The sequence below is a fragment of the Notothenia rossii genome, assembly GCF_949606895.1.
Source record: "Notothenia rossii genome assembly, chromosome: 6".
Lineage (NCBI taxonomy): Eukaryota > Metazoa > Chordata > Actinopteri > Perciformes > Nototheniidae > Notothenia > Notothenia rossii.
Genome location: NC_136909.1, coordinates 13,495,812 through 13,515,534, shown reverse-complemented (window position 1 = coordinate 13,515,534; position 19,723 = coordinate 13,495,812). Strand labels below are relative to the sequence as shown.

The 19,723-nt window shown below is 42.0% G+C and overlaps 1 protein-coding gene across 3 annotated transcripts in view; it reads right to left on the bottom strand.

Annotated features, from left to right (window-relative positions):
* Nucleotides 1-19,723, bottom strand: part of homer1b (homer scaffold protein 1b) — a 24,298-nt gene extending 4,575 nt beyond the window's left edge. Inside the window, exons 1-5 of one of the 3 annotated variants that reach the window (XM_079686720.1) lie at nt 19,361-19,723; nt 12,630-12,786; nt 10,560-10,691; nt 8,438-8,530; nt 4,561-4,709 (exon numbers count right to left, since the gene is read on the bottom strand). In XM_079686720.1, coding sequence (XP_079542846.1) covers nt 4,561-4,709; nt 8,438-8,530; nt 10,560-10,691; nt 12,630-12,786; nt 19,361-19,380 — 551 coding nt within the window. In that variant the 5' untranslated portion in view covers nt 19,381-19,723. Of the gene's footprint in view, nt 1-4,560; nt 4,710-8,437; nt 8,531-10,559; nt 10,692-12,629; nt 13,199-19,360 lie in introns of those variants that run through there. The other 2 variants (XM_079686718.1, XM_079686719.1) reach the window with 2 other exon arrangements.

The following is a 19,723-nucleotide window of genomic DNA, read 5'->3' as shown; positions in this document are numbered from 1 at the left end:
AATCCCCTACAGACTGACCAATTTGGGTCTATGTGTGTCTCCTATTTGTTATTTTTTGTCTTTTTCTGGTCATTTTCAGTCATATTTTGAGTCTCTTTATTTTTATGATGTTGGTTATTTTGCGTCTATTTTCTGTAGGTTTTTGAGTTTCTATGTAGTCATTTGAAGTCAATATGTGTCATTTTGCAGGTGAAGCCAAATGCCCTCTGGACACTGGGCTTGTCCTGATGGAGCCCTTTTTAAAAACTCCTACTTGTTTCCATGCATCCAATCATGAAAGCTGACAAAGGCTTCAGTGGGCACTCAAACTGGAGCTTGTCACTTCCTGACATGAAACTGTGAAACTAGCTGTCTGCAACATGAGTTGTAATCTGGGATTATATCCTCTGGCTGGCTGTGGCCTAATCTGGTCCAGCTACTCACAGATGAGAAGATGAGATGAGAAATAAGGGAGAAGTGATTCAATTGCTAATGGGTGTGAGGGAGAAACAGGCTGGTGGAGGGTCAGGATAGTTGATGGTTCAGAATGAAAGTGTAATATAAGATGTTTGAAGGAAGTCAACTTTGTGGAGGGGAAACACTTCCGCTGTATATCTCCTATCTGTATATGAGCACTGCAGGCACTCATTTGAGCTTTACATAATGCCCACGCTCTGTCTCTCACATAATGTCTGGCTTGCGCGGGAGTATGTATGAGAGACCTAACCGTTGTCGAGTACCGACATCAAGTCAAGTACCTTTGAAAAGCAGCTCCTACGCCCACATACTTCACAGTAATTCCTCCCAGCGGTGGAAACACAGAAAAGCTCAAAAGGAAGCTAAGCTCGGTCAAGGAGTGATGAGTTTCTGTGAGTGACCCGTAACAATGATGTTTTCAGTTTTGTTCTGCCCCCTCACTTACACATACACACATATATAAGCTCACACTGCAGCAGTGCTCCACTATGCCATTACACCCACTCTGAGAAATGTAAAAGAGAAAACCCAGATCATATTCACGCAGGACTCCCACGGCACCTTCTTACACAACAGCCACCCCCTCTGTGAGTGTGTCTGCATGTGTGACGCATAGGAGGGAGACGACACCTCATCCTACACATGCACATATCAACTGACACACAACCACTCACACACACATGGAGCGATGCTGTCACCAAGGCACACAAACCCAGCCGATGTATAAACCACACACAGCAGCTTGCAGAGCAGGAGAGCAGGAGAGACGTCAAGAAGTGAAGATGGAGACAGACGGAGAGAGCATGGGAGAGCGATGGAGGGACAGAAGAGCAGAGAAAAGAGTGCAAGATGTTTTGACACTGGTGTTCGTCTTCATTAAATAAGTCTGAAGGGGGGAGCACAAATCTGGCTGAGGACAGCAGAGCAGATCTGGAGGTGTGTGAGACACATGGAGGGTAAGTTAGCGGCGACTGTGTCAACGGAGATGATGTGTGTATTTACATCATGATTACTTTAGTAGCTAATGATACTTTCCAGTTGCTTATCATAATGTCATTGATTTATAATTCAATTTGTTGTCATGCATGGGACCATTGTCATTTGAAACTGAAGCTTTTTTTTCTCCTGTTTGTATATATTATACATATGTATATATTAAAATTGTAAGCCAATTTTTGCACAGTTTTTGAAACGATTTAATAAAATCATAAAAAAATCACAGACTCTTTTGTATTGTAGAGAAGATTGCAATCAGTGTTACAGAGTTTTATTTTGATCTGTTTTTCATCTTTTCAATGTGAACAATATTTCAACTTAGACAGGAAACACCAGAGGAAACATTTTGTGGTGCGATTTTTGTATTTTTGTATCACATTTTATACTTTTTTATTCTTTAAATTGTTGTTTTAAACTTAATTTCTTTGGAATTTTGAATGTTTTTTGTTGTTGTACACAATGCATATCCCCTCATGACCTCAATAAAACATCAGCACACTGTTTTGTGGTTTACTCTTTCACAAAGTTGGTATAATTCTCCTCCCAGGCTCAATAAAGCTGCCAGACACAAAACATAAACTCAGTTTCTCCTTCTCCCTCTCCTGTGTCTGCTGTGTCCTGACTGCGGTGCGTCGTCAGGTAGGTTCTTCCTCCCCACAGAGCACTTCAAGAAGCAGGGAGCCAGAGCGGTTGCCATGGCAGCACTGGAGGAACGGAGGCGCTCGTGGCAACCTGACGTATGACATCGGCTCCATCTCATAAAAGCCTACCACAAAAACCCACCGAAAGACGCCTACACCCTCCAACACGAGGAGACCATGCCCATACAGCCGAGGCAGTCCCAACTAAAGCGCTTCCAATATTCAGAAACCCATTCAACACGACTCCACGCCTACATCCTGCGATATAAAAAACCCTCTCACAATCATAGAAACAGCTACATCTCATCCTACTCTCTCTTTCTCTGCCCTATGCGCCCCTACAAACCCTCCTACTCATCCGCGCTATGCTGCAGCGGGGTGTATATGTTATGGAGATAAGTCCTCATCTAATTCCTGTCACATGACAAACCAAGAGAAAAAAAGACCGCAAAGTGCAGGTGTGTTTTATATGTATGTCTGAACCCTCATGAAGTAATAAAGTTACATTTAAAATATAATGATTATTTTCTTTTGGCTCCTAAATCAACTATAAGTGAATACACTGTTTCAAAATTAAAGGAATGAACCGCAGCTTGAGGCAAATGAGAGGCTGATTTAAAAGGTGTTAAGATAAGTGAGATAAATATTAATCATAGAGAATACTGAAAAATAGAGGGTTATGTGGTCAAATCATGGACGGTCCTAACATCAACCCTATCTGCATATGCCTCTGAGAAATGTGAGACTGAGGTTTGCTTGTTGAGTCCATGCTTGCCATGGTGAATGCTGGGAGTCGACCCGGTCTCCCACGCATGCAGCATTAATAGAAACATCAGCAGGGCTGCAGCAGGCAGTGGGTGTCCTCTCTACGCTCTCACTGCACACTCAGATCTGTGTAGCCTCACAGAGTTCATGATGTAGCGGTAGGGATTTCTAAGCATTTGCACTTGAGCTTGTCACAGCTTTAGAGACTTAAACACACTAATACAAAAAAACCTGTGTCTCTTCAGATCCCTGTGGTGATATCTCAATGTCAAAAAGATGTGTTAAGCGTCCTCTCAGACACCCATCGTCAAGCAAAAAAAAAGAACGATAATACATTAAGCGATTGATTGATATCTTTAATTAATAGGAATCGCAGCCAGAGAAATAATGAAACGAGTGGCACAGGATTACAGAGATTTTACAAATGAAAAGACCTGTGTACAGTCGACTACAGTTGACAGTAGAAAACAGGGATATTTTCTCTCCTGAGAAAGAAACACTTCACTCACTCAAATGGTTCAAACTCATCGTGCATGCCCTCCTGTTCAGTTTATTGAGTGTGTTTGCAGTTGGTGGGTGCTTATGTATCAGTGACTCATGCACAGACTTTATACAATGCGCCTCTCTCTCTCTCTCCAGCTTCTGACAAACACACTCTCTGTGTGTCTGTCTGTCTTGCTCTTTCTCTGCCTCCCACTACCCACAGAATGTTATATAAGTCTTACATAAACGCTTCATCAACACCTTTTTGGTGAACCTCACAGCCGCACCTCTTCAGGAAGCCATTATACAAATCAAACATATTTACATGGAACTGTGAGCGCTTTGTTTTACATAATCTATTGTATATAAACCAGTATTAACAATCACAACAAATATAAATTGTCCATTTCAATATTCAGTCAGCTAACAGGACACAAGAACATCAGGAATGTATACAGTGTAACAGTAGTGCTGCATGCATAGAAGTGACGCCGTCATATAGTCCGTAATGCACCAAACATAACAGATTTTAATTTGAAAAGATATTATTGCATTGCAGTAGGCAAACAAAGAACTGTAGATATATGTACGTTTCTGTACCAAGCATGCTCAGATTGGTTAAAGTCTCTTGCTGGTCCATGTGAAGTGACAGCGTGTGAGTCAGATTGTCACTGATATAATTCATTGCACCATTATTCCTCCCGACTGGACTGATGTCGTGCTGCTTTACCTTATTAGATAGCAGTTAGTAAACAAGCAGAGCACCAGGGTTTGTAAAGAGGACCCTCCCTGTTGCTGACATGCACCAGGCTCTAACTTTTGGGAAAGATTGTGCCGGATTTTTTTTTTTAAATGCGTAGTTATGGTGTCGCAGTAGTCAGGACTTGTAATGACATCCCTATCAGAAAGAGCAGACCCGACAAGTCTTAAACTGCTCCCTAGAGAGGAAAAACACGAGAGGGCAGCATGAATAGAGGGAGTTCACTACCATGCTGACATGCAACATATATAGGCGCACGCAGACGTAGAAGAAGTCAGGTAAGATGTCAGTGTTTCAGACAAATAGAGTAACAGAGAAACAATCTGAATAATTAGTCTATTTTAGTATTGTTTGAGTGTATGTATTCTGTGACAGTGAATGTGTGGTCAGACTGATAAGTTTGTGTTGTGGTAAACATGACAACACGGGACAGTGAACACATCACGCTGTGGGGTGTACCTGTGTGCGAAGGCCAGGGCGTTCTGAGACGGCTCTGGACGGGAGTCTGAGTTTGGAGTCGAGTCGCAGAGGTCATCTGTGCCGTTGATGGTTTCCATGGGCGGGGTCACCGGGGTCAAAGGTGACGAGAGCTCGCCTCCTGGAGACTCCTACATGAAAAAAATAAAGGTATATAACTATGACTGCTAGTTAGACATCGAATAATCAATCAAACACTATTACATGTTTTTAATAAGTGTATATTTCACACAGTTAAAGGTGGGGTAGGTAAGTTTGAGAAACCGGCTCGAAATACACTTTTTGTTATATTCCATGGAATGCTCTTAACATCCCGATAGCAATGAATATCTGAAGTGCTTTGACAATATATACATACACAAATGTCATCTGTGGAAGCCGTAGTACTGTAAAAAGCACGACCAATCATCTGAGCCAGCCCGGCTAAAATAACTGGATGGCCTACCTGCCTGTCAGCCTTCCATCAGTGCACAAACTTATCTCGTGCTCTCATTGGTCATGTGCGTGTTCGTGTGTGTTGGAGGAGGGGCTCTGTAAGGAAGTGGCAGATTTTTTCCGGTTGTGTATTTTCTAATTCTAGCAAACTCGGGCCGGTTTCTCAAACTTACCTACCCCACCTTTAAGAGGAGGCACATAACAAAAATCCTTAAAAAAACTGACCAAATTGCTTTTTGCTTTTTGCAATTTCAGACATTTCCCTATAAATGGAAATTTGTATGATGCCTCCTATTTTCGTTTCAATTTCCCAAAAAATTTAGGTCGAAAAAACAGCCTGATTTGCTACGTTCTAAGTTTTTAATGGTGTCTGGTTGTTTCCCCCCAAAACAAAGGCTTAATCATACAAGAAATACTTTGTTTAGCTTTTCTAAAAAGAGAAACAGTCATTTGTTTGGATTAAATAAAGGCAAACTGCTATCTGAAGTCAGCATGTGCTAAAATAGAGAATCTTTTTAAGGCTGCAATTTACAACAATTTTCATTGATTTTCTACAATTATTTTCTATAATCAACTAATTCAGTTATATTCATAAAATGTCCCCACCACAGTCCCAGGTCATGTCTGTACATTTATTTTCTTGTCAGGACAAATGCTCAAAAATAAATAGTAATATAATGAAATTATTATCTTTGAGAGAATTAATTAACATTGATAATTTTAAATAATAACAGATTATCAACCTTGATAAATGACTACAATTAAACAATTTATCAAAACTGTTAGCAATTATTTTACTACTCATTTCAGTCCTACAACACTTACTGAAAGTGATTTATAATTACTAACATTATGATGAATTTATATACAGTAAAATAAAATGAATTATAATTAACGTGAGAGATTTTGACAACTTGCTATTACAAGAGATGCCGACTAGATAAAAAGCCTCATGCATTTACCCTTTTCCTATAAGGAGTTTACATGATGGAGGTGTGTGTGTGTGTGTGTGTGTGTGTGTGTGTGTGTGTGTGTGTGTGTGTGTGTGTGTGTGTGTGTGTGTGTGTGTGTGTGTGTGTGTGTGTGTGTGTGTGTGTGTGTGTGTGTGTGTGTGTGTGTGTGTGTGTGTGTGTGTGTGTGTGTGTGTGTGTGTGTGTGTGTGTGTGTGTGTTTAGAGGTGATGGAAGTGGAGGTGTTGCCTCTCACTCTGAATCTGTAAAGCTCTTGCTGCGTCCTAGTGAACAGCCCTACGTGCCTATAGGCCATTAAATAGCTTACTATAGCACTGGGACATGGCAGAATTACAGATGAAAGCTTATCTTTATATCCCATACAACCACAGAATTATACGAGGGACAAATCATTTAGCTGCTGCTCGTACATAAAACAAAGCTATTAAGACTCAGGGCTTGGGCACAATGCAGCGGCACAATGGCACCGCCTGTACGTCTCTAATGGAGGAGAAGGAAGTGAGAGATAACAGGGAGATTATGACTAGCGTTACATTTTGCGCTGCACATTCATTAATATACCATTTTGTATCTCTTCTTGATGCTCGTCTACTGGGGTCTGGCCTATTGGGACCAGCATATAGCATTTAGCCCTTTGTTTTTCTCATCTTGTTTTAGTAGAATTCAATTCCTCTCTCCTGTTTTCCAGTTTATTTAGAGCTGTGTTTTTGTAGTCTTATACAGCATATGATCATTTAATGACAAGTCTCTCAATTTGTAGCTAGTTTTGAGAGCTCTCTCTTTGTGTTTTTTCTCATAAAAGTTACCCGTTTCTCAGTTTGTTAAAGCAGGCGACAAAATAGACAATGTTCTTGTTTTAAGTCATTTGTGTTTTGTTTGGAGAGGACGTTTGAGCGTGCTTGGGACCATGGCATTGTTGGATTGTATCGGCAGCAACTAAATCATATTTTTTGGAGCGATTAAGTGAAGTTGGACAATTTCCCACGGCACACCCGACGAGCTCTCACGGCACACTGGTGGTTGTTAATCACTGATTGAAAGGAGAGAACAGAGAAAGACTAAGGGCTGAAACAGTGATTTTCAGCAGTGAAACAGAGCAGCTTGGGTAGAGGCAGCTCTGCAGGCCGCAGCCTCTACAGTGTGGAGGGGGGGGGGGGGGGGGGCACGCACATGCAGCCTTCAACCCCTGATGGGAGTGAAGCTGTCCACTTGGCTTCATTAAAAAACGTCCCCCATGGGAAGCAGAAGGGACTGTAGCATTTCTGCACACGGGGGCCGCAGCATTCATTGTACGAGTAATAGAGCGCAGAACAACAGGGGGGGGCCTCCATAATGAGCAGCCAAGGACATGAAGCCTGCGAAGAGCCTTTATTTTAAAGAACAGATTTCTCTGGGGATTCTTCCCAGTCACACATGCCCTTAAACACAGCATTATTAGATATCTCACACAACATACAGGCTAATTATACTCTCCAAATTGAAGGGGAGTCCACGGACAACATTTTCTTTTGATGTTCTTTTAATGTTTAATGTTTTAATGTAAAGAGAAAATACCATATTGGTGTATATAATATATCTATGGAGAAGTGGAGGTGGAAGGTAACGTTAATTTACTGCATAGTACTGCATTCAATCACAAGTTTGAGACACTTTTATGCTACTTTTTACATTTAAGAAATAGTGTGAATTTAACATTTATTTGACAAAAGTAAATATTGGTTATTCTTTGGCTTCAGTGTTTATATTTGTGTGTACCTTTACAAAAAAGCAGTTTCTGGTTGGGACCTGTTTTTTATTTTCAGATGCCTACAGTATGAGGTTTTAGCAGTTCCACCAAAAACACATTTAGTCTTCTCATGTTCTTACCCGTAAGATAATCTATTATTTCACCAAAAAGCAAGGACTCGTAAAAATCACTAACACAAATGTTTGTAGCAAAACTATCACCCTTGACCAGTTACAATGGAAAAATGTGACACGTGTGTGTACTTATTGATGCATAAGATATCAGTCACAGGACTTCTCACTTTTCTGTGGAACAAATATTTCCACTTTTGATACTTTAAGAACATTGTATTGACAATACTGTACTTTGACTTGAGAGGAGGGAAGATTTTAGAGGAAGGACTTGTGCATAGGTTACTTAAGGATTTGAACACTCTTCATCAAGTGTCAACTTAAAAAACAATTCTACTTAAACATATTTGGGCATCTAGTTCCTCTCAAATATTTTTATTTGTTTTCTAACTTTGGTTCTATAGCTTCAACCTGTAGTTATTCAAACCAAGCAACAACAAAGAAACACAATCGTCCTTTGTTGACCTGTTCACCAGCTGCTCATGATCACACACAGCATGCCGTGGCAGGAGGTCATGAGTCGGCTCACAGAAAGGTTAAGACTTGTGTGGGGGGGTGGGGGGGGGGCGGGTTTGGAAAGTGTGTGCTGATCGTACCTGAGAGGGAGACATGGCCATATCCATCTTCTCTTGACTCTTCTCTTTAGCGAGCCGCGCCGCTTCTTTATACTCCCCGAACTTCTCTGCAAACTAGACACAGAGGACGGCCATCAGTATGGATAGTAATTATACTATACTGTGGTTTAATCTGTTCAATAAAGCCATATGTTCTCTCTCACACACACACACACACACACACACACACACACACACACACACACACACACACACACACACACACACACACACACACACACACACACACACACACACACACACACACACACACACACACACACACACACACACACAGAGAGAGAGACAGAGATCAGTGTGTAATAGGTCAGCCGTGTAGCCAGAGGAGGGAGAGGCAGAGGCGTTGCCAATAACAACCGACAGTTGAACTTAGAAAAGAAGGCCCTTACCCACAATGCCTCAGTCGAAACATGAGCTATATAGGTCACAGTCAGTAACCTCTCTATATGGACCTCTACACACACACACACACACACACACACACACACACACACACACACACACACACACACACACACACACACACACACACACACACACACACACACACACACACACACACACACACACACACACACACACACACACACACACACACACACACACACACACACACACAGATCAAAGAAGACTGTGTCATTGTGTTTTCCTGTAGAGTTTTTGTGTTTAATCAGAAGTGGTCGGTGTCTGAATTTGATCTCCAGGGTTATTTTAGTCGAGAGCAAGGATACATTCAGCGAGCCCAAAGCAGTGAGGTGAGCTCAGCTGAGGGGATTTGAACAAATATAAACACCCTGGCGCACAAACACACAGATACATATCCCCTCTGTCGCTTTAGGGTGTGGTGATTCCCCGACAGTACTCTTACAGAGTATTATTTTATATTCTGTACTGCAGAGAGTGGAGAGGAAATCAAATTGACGACTCTGCTGGAGCCTGTCTTGTGTATGCGATTAGTGGAGTTGCAATGAGTAACTTAATATCATTTCACTTCGGTGCAATATAATAGTTCTGCTACAGCGATCTAAATGCAGTTCTCAGTGTAAGTGCTGCAGGAGTGTTGGCAACGCAGTTATCTGAGAGGAGAATCTGATTATTTTTTCTTCAGGCCTTCTAATTGTCTGCTGAGTGTCTGTTAAAACTGCTCTTCAGACACATTTCTCTCAAGGTGTAACATCAACTGTAAATCAATAAAACCATACTTGCTCTAAAGTCTCTAAGAAATTGGGAAAATTAACAACTATTTTTGGAAATGTTTTTTTTTTTACTTTCATGATTTATTATCTTTGATTATTGACAATAATATTTGATTGATAATTTACAGAGCTTTAAATAAATAAAATGTATCATGTTACTGTAAGCTTTAATACTTCACAAATTGTAAATGATATTAAGAGAATAGAATATTATTGTAAGTATTAACAATAGTTGTTAAAAGGAGGAACATCTGATGAATTTTTAAAGAAAGAATGGCAAAGTTATCTGCTTCTTCAATGAGATTATTTTCCAGTTTCTTTAATTCACTTTGACAGTAAATTGAATATCTTGTGGACGATACAAGATACTTGAGTCTGCCATCTTATAAAACAAATATAATATATAAAATAATCTACAATGAAAATAGTTCTTAGTTGCGGTCATGTGAGGCCGTGAGCCGCCCCTGTTCACGACGGAGCTGAATCATACTGCAGAGGAGCAAAAATTCCCTACCTACTCAAACACACACACACACAGTTACAGTAACACAGATATGCATAACTTTCATAAACACACAGAAAAAAGCCTCATTAGGGCTTACTGCCAAAAAGATTCTACACTTTTAAGGAAGCTATAGCAGTTAGAGCAAAAATAAATGAGAAATACCATCCACTCTTGGGGTCCGGGGGAGAAGAGAAGCCGCCCTGAGATTGATGCTAAAAGGTGTGTGTGTGTGTGTGTGTGTGTGTGTGTGTGTGTGTGTGTGTGTGTGTGCGTGTGTGCGTGCGTGCGTGCGTGCGTGCGTGCGTGCGTGCGTGCGTGCGTGCGTGCGTGCGTGCGTGCGTGTGTGTGTGTGTGTGTGGGGGCAGATGAATGGGGGTGATACCTTGGCTAGATGATGCTCGGTGGAGAATCCCAGGCCGTACACCGTGTTGGCTCTACTGTCCGCCCACTGGCCAAACTTCTGTGAGGTCTTTGTGAACGTCATGTTGGGACTGATGGTGCTGTTGATTATTGCCTGCAGGATAGAAGCAACTCACTTAATACTCATTACATTAATGTTATCACCACAGTGTGTCTTAATATGTGTGTGTAAGACAGATAGTGGTGGTGAGGAGAATTTGGACAAAAGTATGTGCTTTTTTTCAATTTCTGAATGAGGAAGATTATTCACATTACAATTTAGGAATATATATGACAAAAACAATGAGACATTATTTAGTTTGAACACAAAATTAAAGCCTTAAACGTGGGTCTCTCAGACGCTTCAAACAGTATTGAAGTAGTGCCAGAGCAATTAGCCAATTAATCCATTAGTCGATTGATAGAAATTAAAAAGAAAAAGTTAGTTATTTAACAAGGAACAATATTTAAGCTTCTCAAATGTAAGGATTTTTTTCAGATTTATGTAATCGTAAATTGAATGTGTTTGATTAAACAACGTCTTTCAAGTCATCACCTTTCTGGGGAATTTGGAAAATGTCTTTTAGAAATGACTGCTAACAGGGGGTTGCTGCATTGCACTTAAAAAACCAAGGATTCCAGTGGTCCACCAGTGGTTGAAAGTGCAATACAAAAGCAAGAGCGATTGATCTTATGGTGGGAAAGTGTGTTAATCGAAAACGTAAACCACAGAGTTTGAAAGTTGGTAAATGCTGACAAACTTAGAGATTTAAGTTAAAGGGTGAGTCTGGCTATATTTTAAATGCTTCTATTCTTTGTGTCAATTAAAAGCCTGAAAAGACCAAAACCGAGATTAACATTTATGTGTGGTATAGACCAGTGTTGTTGTCCGAAAACTATTTATATCATAACCATAATGATCACATTGGGCAGATTAATATGAGTCAATACATACACCCTCCAACTGCCAGAAATAATTACTAGTGCACCAAAGCCGCTGGCAATAATTATTGTCTGTCTGTATGTCTGTCTGTCTGTCTGTCTGTCTGTCTGTCTGTCTGTCTGTCTGTCTGTCTGTCTGTCTGTCTGTCTGTGTCTGTCTGTCTGTCTGTCTGTCTGTCTGTCTGTCTGTCTTAATAGAAGGCTAGATCTTATTTAACCTCCATTGTTAAATAACTCTTATGGAAAACAAATGAATGGATGACCAATTAGCAGTGGTGTGTCACGGTTGGCATCAATACATAACGACGAGTTAAAAGGGGCATGAGTCACTCATTGTGTGTGTGTGTGTGTGTGTGTGTGTGTGTGTGTGTGTGTGTGTGTGTGTGTGTGTGTGTGTGTGTGTGTGTGTGTGTGTGTGTGTGTGTGTGTGTGTGTGTGTGTGTGTGTGTGTGTGTGTGTGTGTGTGTGAAATTGAAGAGTGGAATTTAGATATCCCTGTGGGTTGAGGGCAGAGGTTCCCACACCTGATTTGATATCATTCAATCTGAACTCTGGGACATGGCTTTGCTGCCACTGGTCAATGGATTCACACTTTTCCGTCTTTGCCGCTCTGGATATTTTTCTACCTCCAATTCTTCTCAGTATGTCATCTGTTTCTCTCATTAAACTTCCCCCCTCCTCTGTCCATAACTGGGGGGGAGTGTGCATGCTGGTGACTGGTCCCTCCCTATAAATCAGACCATGCCCGGCAGAAATATCCCTTCTGGATGTCTAACAAGAATATCCTGAGACTTAAAGTATGCAGACGGCACACACAAATACGGTAGTTGCATGCAAACACACAATGAAACATGAGCTGTCATCCTTGGGACGGTCTGCCACATCGAGCTCTTTTAAGATGTGTCTGAACATTAAATCGCAGTGCAGAGCTTATAACATCATTAACACTTGGTAGATCACAGTGGCACTAAAATCCCCTGGAAGGCTGTTTGACGTCTAAATAAAACATGTCAGCTGGCAGAAATTAAAATGAACAATGGATGCAGTCTGGGAGGTATCAAGAGTTGTGTGTGTGACAAAGTGTGTTAGGCATTCAGTCACAATCCCTCACCTTGGTGCCATCCAGGCTGATGATGCGGTAGACATTGCGCGTACTGTCGTAGAAGTACGAGACGGTGACAGCGTGCTTGCTGGTGGGCAGCCAGTTCTTCTTGGTGTTGGGGTCAATCTGGAAGACGTGGGCCCTCGTGCTGTAGATGGGCTGCTCCCTGAATGGGACGAAGAAGAAGTGGTGAACCTCTTTGTGCTGCAACACCAACGTCTCCCCAAACGCACCGCCAGCAGCGCAACTCCTGCTGGACTCAGACCGCCCTGGCACACGAATGACCAACTCGCCATCCTCCATCGTTACGCCACAGAAAGAGAGGATGCCAAAAGACTACTACATATACACATTGTCTACACCTGGATAACAAGCTGCTGTCAACCTACAGCAGAGTTCCCGCATAACCCTAAAGTCTACTCTCCCTCTTGTACATTGTCGCTCTACTTGTAAATCAATACATTAAACTCAAACAGCTAACACAAACTCTCTGTCTTTCACTTCCTGTAAGTCAGCTCCGTCTCTCCGTGCTCTGATATGGAAATGCCTGCAGCACTGAGTGAGGGTCACACAGGGGAGCACAGAAGGGGAAAGGAGAGGGTTTAATGCTAAATATAGACAGTAGGCCACGGTTAACCAAGAGAGACACACCCCACTGAACTATAGTTTCCACACAGACACACATAATGCATGTGCATATATCTAAACATGAGCAGACTATGAAACAGAAGTGGTAGAATCATAAATCTGATTGTGGCTTGGATCAAAACTCCATTGTGGTTTAAGATGAGTTAATTCCTTATTGACCCCTGGATGACGCTCATAACAGAGTTAGGATTCACCCCACTGTTTATTTTTGGGGATTATATAAAAGCCATCTTTGTTTTTTGACCATTAACTCATCTGTCAGTAATGCACCACTTTCACTCTTTGTCCTCCTCGGTATGCTCTTAACATGCCCTTGTATATTTCAGCATTGTTGGGGCTTTTTGGGTAATATCTACAGTCAGCACACACACACACACACACACACACACACACACACACACACACACACACACACACACACACACACACACACACACACACACACACACACACACACACACACACACACACACACACACACACACACACACACACACACACACACACACACACACACACACACACACACACAGTGCAGGGTGCAGAGGGAGATATTCTGGGCTGGCAGTGCTGGTGCTGGCAGAGCAGGAGATAGAGAAGTGCTTACACTGCACTGAGGGGGTGATGGGGGACATCAAAGGCTTGCTGTATAAATGAATATAAAAATTCAGCAGCAGCACCCCTCCTGTGTGTGATTAGCCAAGACTGGGAAAGAAAGAAAAACATGGAGACAGGGAAAGGGGAGAGAGGGGAGTCAGACAGGAATAGAAAGATGGGGAATGTGGAGAGTAAGGGAAGTCAGAGAGTGAATCTGGGATGATTAATGCTGCTTGTGCGCAAATTATTATAATCATCGACAGCAGTGTAAGTGGCAGAACTGTGAGTCACTTCAACTCCCTCCAATCACACATCACACAACCACAGCCTGTCCGTATGATCCGTGCAATAGCCGCTTGGCAACCGGCATCGTTTTTCATTGCATAATGTGATGGAGCTGTGTCAAGTTTAGTGATTCTTCTTGCTCGATTGTGTTTGGACCAAACACAGCAACTTACTTGTGCCTTGATTTTTACATATGAGCGCCTGAGCCAAAGAGTTTTATTCCAGAACAACACCCACCAGTTGTAAAAAAAGACAAGAGAAAGCAATAGGCCTACTTACTCCTACAACCAGACTTTTGAAAGGCAAAGAATAAATGATCGATTGAATCTTACAAAATATATCGGACATTTAATTATATTTGTGTATTTTTTCTCTCCTAAAACGCAGGCATATCCACAACACAAAAGGCATCAGGCCCATTATAAATGCCCCCACTTTATTCTACAGTGATTCTGGTCTGAGCCAAATAGCCTGTCAGAATGACTTGTTATGGGATTGCTTAGAGGTCAAATAAGAACACGTCGATCCTCTTGAACTCAGCGAGAGGTGAACTCGGGCGTTAGCAGTGAGCTGCACAGATTTAGCATCAGGGAGGAACAAAAGCGGGAGATAAAGCCTTAAAATGCTGTCTATCTTCCAAAAGAACATACAAGAGAGTGCATGTGAAAACAAAATCTGCCCATGGCACTATAACAAGAGAAACATGGTCTGAACAATTCAAAATGATGAGGAAAAAGAAAGTGAGGAGGGGTCATTTCAGTGTAATGCGCAGGCTTGGGGTGGTTTCTTCTTTTCTAAGGTCACATTGTTCTGTTGTCTTATATAATACACCTCGGTAAAACATCTTATTGATATTTATTTTCACTTGTATTTATTTGGATTGCATTTGATATTGAGGAAATCTAAAAATAACTTATCAGGTTACATTACTTTTATATTGTTATACTCAGTTTACATTACTGATTACTTTCTTTTACAAGTAACTATTAAAGGTCCCATGGCATGGCCATTTCTACTGATCATTATTCCTTTGTTGAGGTGTACTAGAATAGATTTAAATTGGGCAATTTTCCAAAATCACATTGGTTTCTCATACAGCCTCTCTGTATAGTATGTCTATTCACCAGGTATCAGGGGCGGATTGGGACTAAAAATCAGCCCGGGAAACTCTACCGGTATTCCCAATGGCCAGTCCGCCCCTGCCAGGTATTCACTCTGTCCTAAACGGCTTGTTGGAGCTCCTGCCCCCCCCCCCCTCCGTGTGAGCCCAGTGTGCTCTGATTGGTCGGGACGTTGCGAGGCTCGTTGCTGCGAGGAGCGGACAGGCTTCCGGGTCGGCGATACAGCGAGAACGAGCGAAAGTCATTCTGAGCACACACAGACACTGACAGCCGAAGTAAAAACAATAAGTGTGGCTTGATATTGAGTAAGAAAAAGTTTTCTAACGCTGTGAGAATTGGTCTGCGGAGAGCATTTCTCCGCGATCCCAACTTGTCTATTACCAGCGTTCAGGGACTCCCTGTTAGTTAGCCAAGGGATCCTGGTGTGTGAGGTGCTCCGCGGATTGGTCCATTTGGGCCAATCCGGTCATTTGGGTATTCACACGTCACAGAACCCAGGAAGCAAACAATGGAAAAAGAGAAATCTCCAACGAGGCGTTCTGGGGCAGCATAGACAGGTCTTTTCTGTGTTAGAGTTTTACTCGCTACAGGGTGTTCTTTGAGGGTTTGTGACTCTGCAGACCGTTTACATGCATACAAACCTTCATAACACACAAGGGGACGGGTAATAACCGGAAAAGCATGACATGGGACCTTTAATTGTAACGGAATACATTTTTAAAGTAACCCTCCCAACCCCGGTAATGCGTATAAGTGGTAAAGGAGAATGTGGAAAACACAGAGGAGGAATAAGAGGAGGAGGTGTGGCAGCATGCAGAGTGTAGGCATGACACAAGGGCAGGTGATAGAACGTGAATGTTAAAACAGAGAGAGAAGGGGGCAGAACGAGAGAGGGAGGCAGACTGATGAAGTGAGAGAAGAAGGCCGGGATGAGGAAAATGTGGAGGAGGTGATGAATGTAGGAGAGGATGAGAAGAAGATGAAGGAAGTGGGATGCTCTAAACTGCAGCTTGTGCGGTAAACAATTATGTGCGCCGCTCAGATGAACTTCCAGGAACCTAATAACAGTTTTTAAAGGAAAAGCCTGGTAAAGTGTCAAACAGCTACATGAGGAGGATGTGTGACGCTTTGTTGCGGGAGGATAATGATGATGATGATGATTATGATGATGATGATGATGATGATGATGATGATGATGATGATGAGATGATGATGATGATGATGATGATGATAAATGGATGGATTGATTGTGTAAGAGTTGCATCAAGAAAAGCAAGTTGCAGTACGTTCTGTTGTATGATATTATATATCATACAACATAATAAATGATTACTCATATGTGATACAAATTCCTTGTATGTGTAAACCAACGTGTCAATAAACTTTACTCTGATGTGATCTGGGCATGTGAGTACTGAAACATTTTTATTTTTTACAGTAAACCTTTCATTTTATGTCAAATTAAAGTTATGGCTTTAGGCTTTCAGTCAGCTGTGTTACGATTTAGAAAACAGAGAAGAGTGAAACAAAAGGAAGACTGATATAGAGACAGGGTGATTGCTCTGGGGTAGGTTGTGATTTAAAGGGTACAGAAAAATTGCAACAATAAAATCTAGGCTAAATAGTTTTGATTTTATTTGCCAAGGTCTTGAAACCTTTCTGTCTTCACTCAAGTGTAATCGAGGTGAATAAGAAAGTTGTTTGATCATTAAACAGAAAACGGAAACATTGCCTCAGTCAGTCATGACTATCCAAATGTGAACTGTTTCTATTGGACAAATAAATAGTCCCCATGAGAACTTTTCAAATGGATGTTGGATGATTTGTATTTGAATAGATGTAAACTATTATGTAAAAAAAACCACTTCCTGAATGGCTAGATTATATTGAATTTTGAGTGACCCTTTAAAATATGCCAAACTGTGGCACACATATCAACCCAGCACATGTTGACATAGGTATTGATTGGCAAACAACACTGTACCAATACCCACAAGGCATTTCACATGAACACACACACACACACACACACACACACACACACACACACACACACACACACACAGAGTCCCAACAGGTGTTGCTTATAGCGCCTTTTGAGCTTCACAGGGTTGATGCAGATGTGCACACACTCATTTTTTTAGTATGAGTATGTTACTAAACAGCTTGCTTAAACACACACACACACACACACACACACACACACACACACACACACACACACACACACACACACACACACACACACACACACACACACACACACACACACACACACACACACACACACACACACACACACACGCTTTCCCTTGCCAGCTCTATGTTCATCCCTGTCTCTGAAGAAATTGTCCTTATTTCCAGATTTCTTCATTAATTCAACAGAGTAGCGCTTGGAGGCAAGTAGATCTTATTTAAGGTAGAGAGAGATCATTAATGAGAGAGCTCCCTGTTGCTATATCTACTGGGAGCGGCTTCGATGAACTGAGTTGTGCCTATGAACACACACTCTCTCTCTTTCATACACACACGCACACATCACACCCAAACAAAAACAGGCAAGAGAAACTCAGTCCGTCAGGGCATTAATTGTATTTGCCCAAGGAAGTGAGAGCGCATCAGAGAGTGTTGATAAGCATCTCCAGTTCTCGTCCAACTCTAATGTTCTTCTCTGTGCCATTACCATTAGAGCTGTAAGTGGCTTGGTGTTCAGCCATGAGGCCGGAAGTGAAATATGACTCTATCTGTGTGTGCCATTACCACCAGATTGGCAGCCAGACAACATATCTGTAACTATGAACGATTACATCTCATCTGTGGTATTCAGACTTTAACACAAACTGCATGCAGCATAGTGCTCTGAATTACAATGTATTCCACTGCTGATCAATTGAGTCATTGGGTCAGTTGCATAACAGTAACTTAGTCACCAGTATGGCAGAGCCCAGTGGAGAGCTGCAGCTGAGTGGGAGACTGCTGAATGATGTGCTGCCCACACTGTAGGAGGGCAGAGTGGGAGCCAGGGAAGCCTCCAGTGTATTGTAAATAGTTAATGCAGAAGTTTTGGCTGATGCGTTGAAATCGCACCATGCTTGTGCCATATTGTTAACCTCCTGCCGTGCAATTAATCACAATGAACTGCAGGAGACAGCTGTTAATGAACAACAGGCTTGGTGTGGGGAAATGAACCGCTGAGCTCAGGGTTAGGGGACATGCAAATGAGCGGCGCTGCGCACTAGGCGGATATTTCACCGATGGGTGCCTGGTGTTGAGGATGTGTAAGGTGGCGGTCACTGTGCTGCCATAGAGACAGGAAGCCACTTTCTGTCACTGGAGCCTTGTGAAGCACACTGACATTCCCCTGCTTTTGATATTATAATGTTCCCAGACCTTTTTTTTTTTAGCAAGACCCGGAACAGGATGTACATCACACCACAGATCTCTGAGAATATTGGAGAAGAAATGCTGTTGTTATACATGCCTTCTTTCAGTATTACATAACTGTCTGTAATGTAGGTGGGGAGTTAACAGCAGAACAGAGACCTAGAAAAAAAACCTGTATTCACTCTCATTGTTCTTGTGCAATAAGAGTGAATTAAAGCCTTGCTTCATGTCTGTGAGAACACCCAATCACTTCTACTTTGGGAATCATTGCAGATTTACCCACTATATCTTGATCCTAAAAGTTTGATGATGGAGCCACTTATGCACCAGTATGTGAGTGACAGCATGTTGAGCCCAACGCATATTTCTGTTTCACTAAACAGAGCATATTCAAAGGAGAGAGAAAATAAATGTCCTTCATTAAATGACTGAAAATACATTGTTTTATTGTGCAGCACATCAAGGCCCTGCAAATATAACCTACTCAACCACACATGCACAGCTTACCTGAGCTATTTAGGCTGTAATACGTCATGTAAGACAGAGATACATTTTAAAGCACACGCCCGGGTCATTATTGTGTTATGTGGTGTGGTTTCTAATAGAGGAGAAGTTCATACCCTGTGAAGCAGCCGTAGCTGATATGAATGCAGAAAGGAGCGAAAGGGGGTCTCAGTCAACCCACTGGATAATAATCACACTTACCCCATTGTTATGGTCGACATTGCAGCGATCTATGTGTTCTCTCTGGCAATAAAAACGTATATATCTCGGATTTGCCGCTGCGTATCAAAGTCTTCTCTCTACACGACAGGCTTCAATGTATCACCGTCGGTGCGTCTGCAGGAATTTGATGACAACTGGTCCATTCCCCTGCGCTGTCACGGCATGAAATCACACATACATGTCGCTCTGCACATGGCACGGAAGTCAGACCTTCTACTCCTGCTTTGGCGCTGAGGGTTTGGTGATGGAGCAGCTGATCCAGCGCAGAGTCCTTTATGGAGATCCGAGATAATTGTCGCGTAAATGACAGATCCTCGCTGGAAGGGTGGAGAAGCCTTGCTG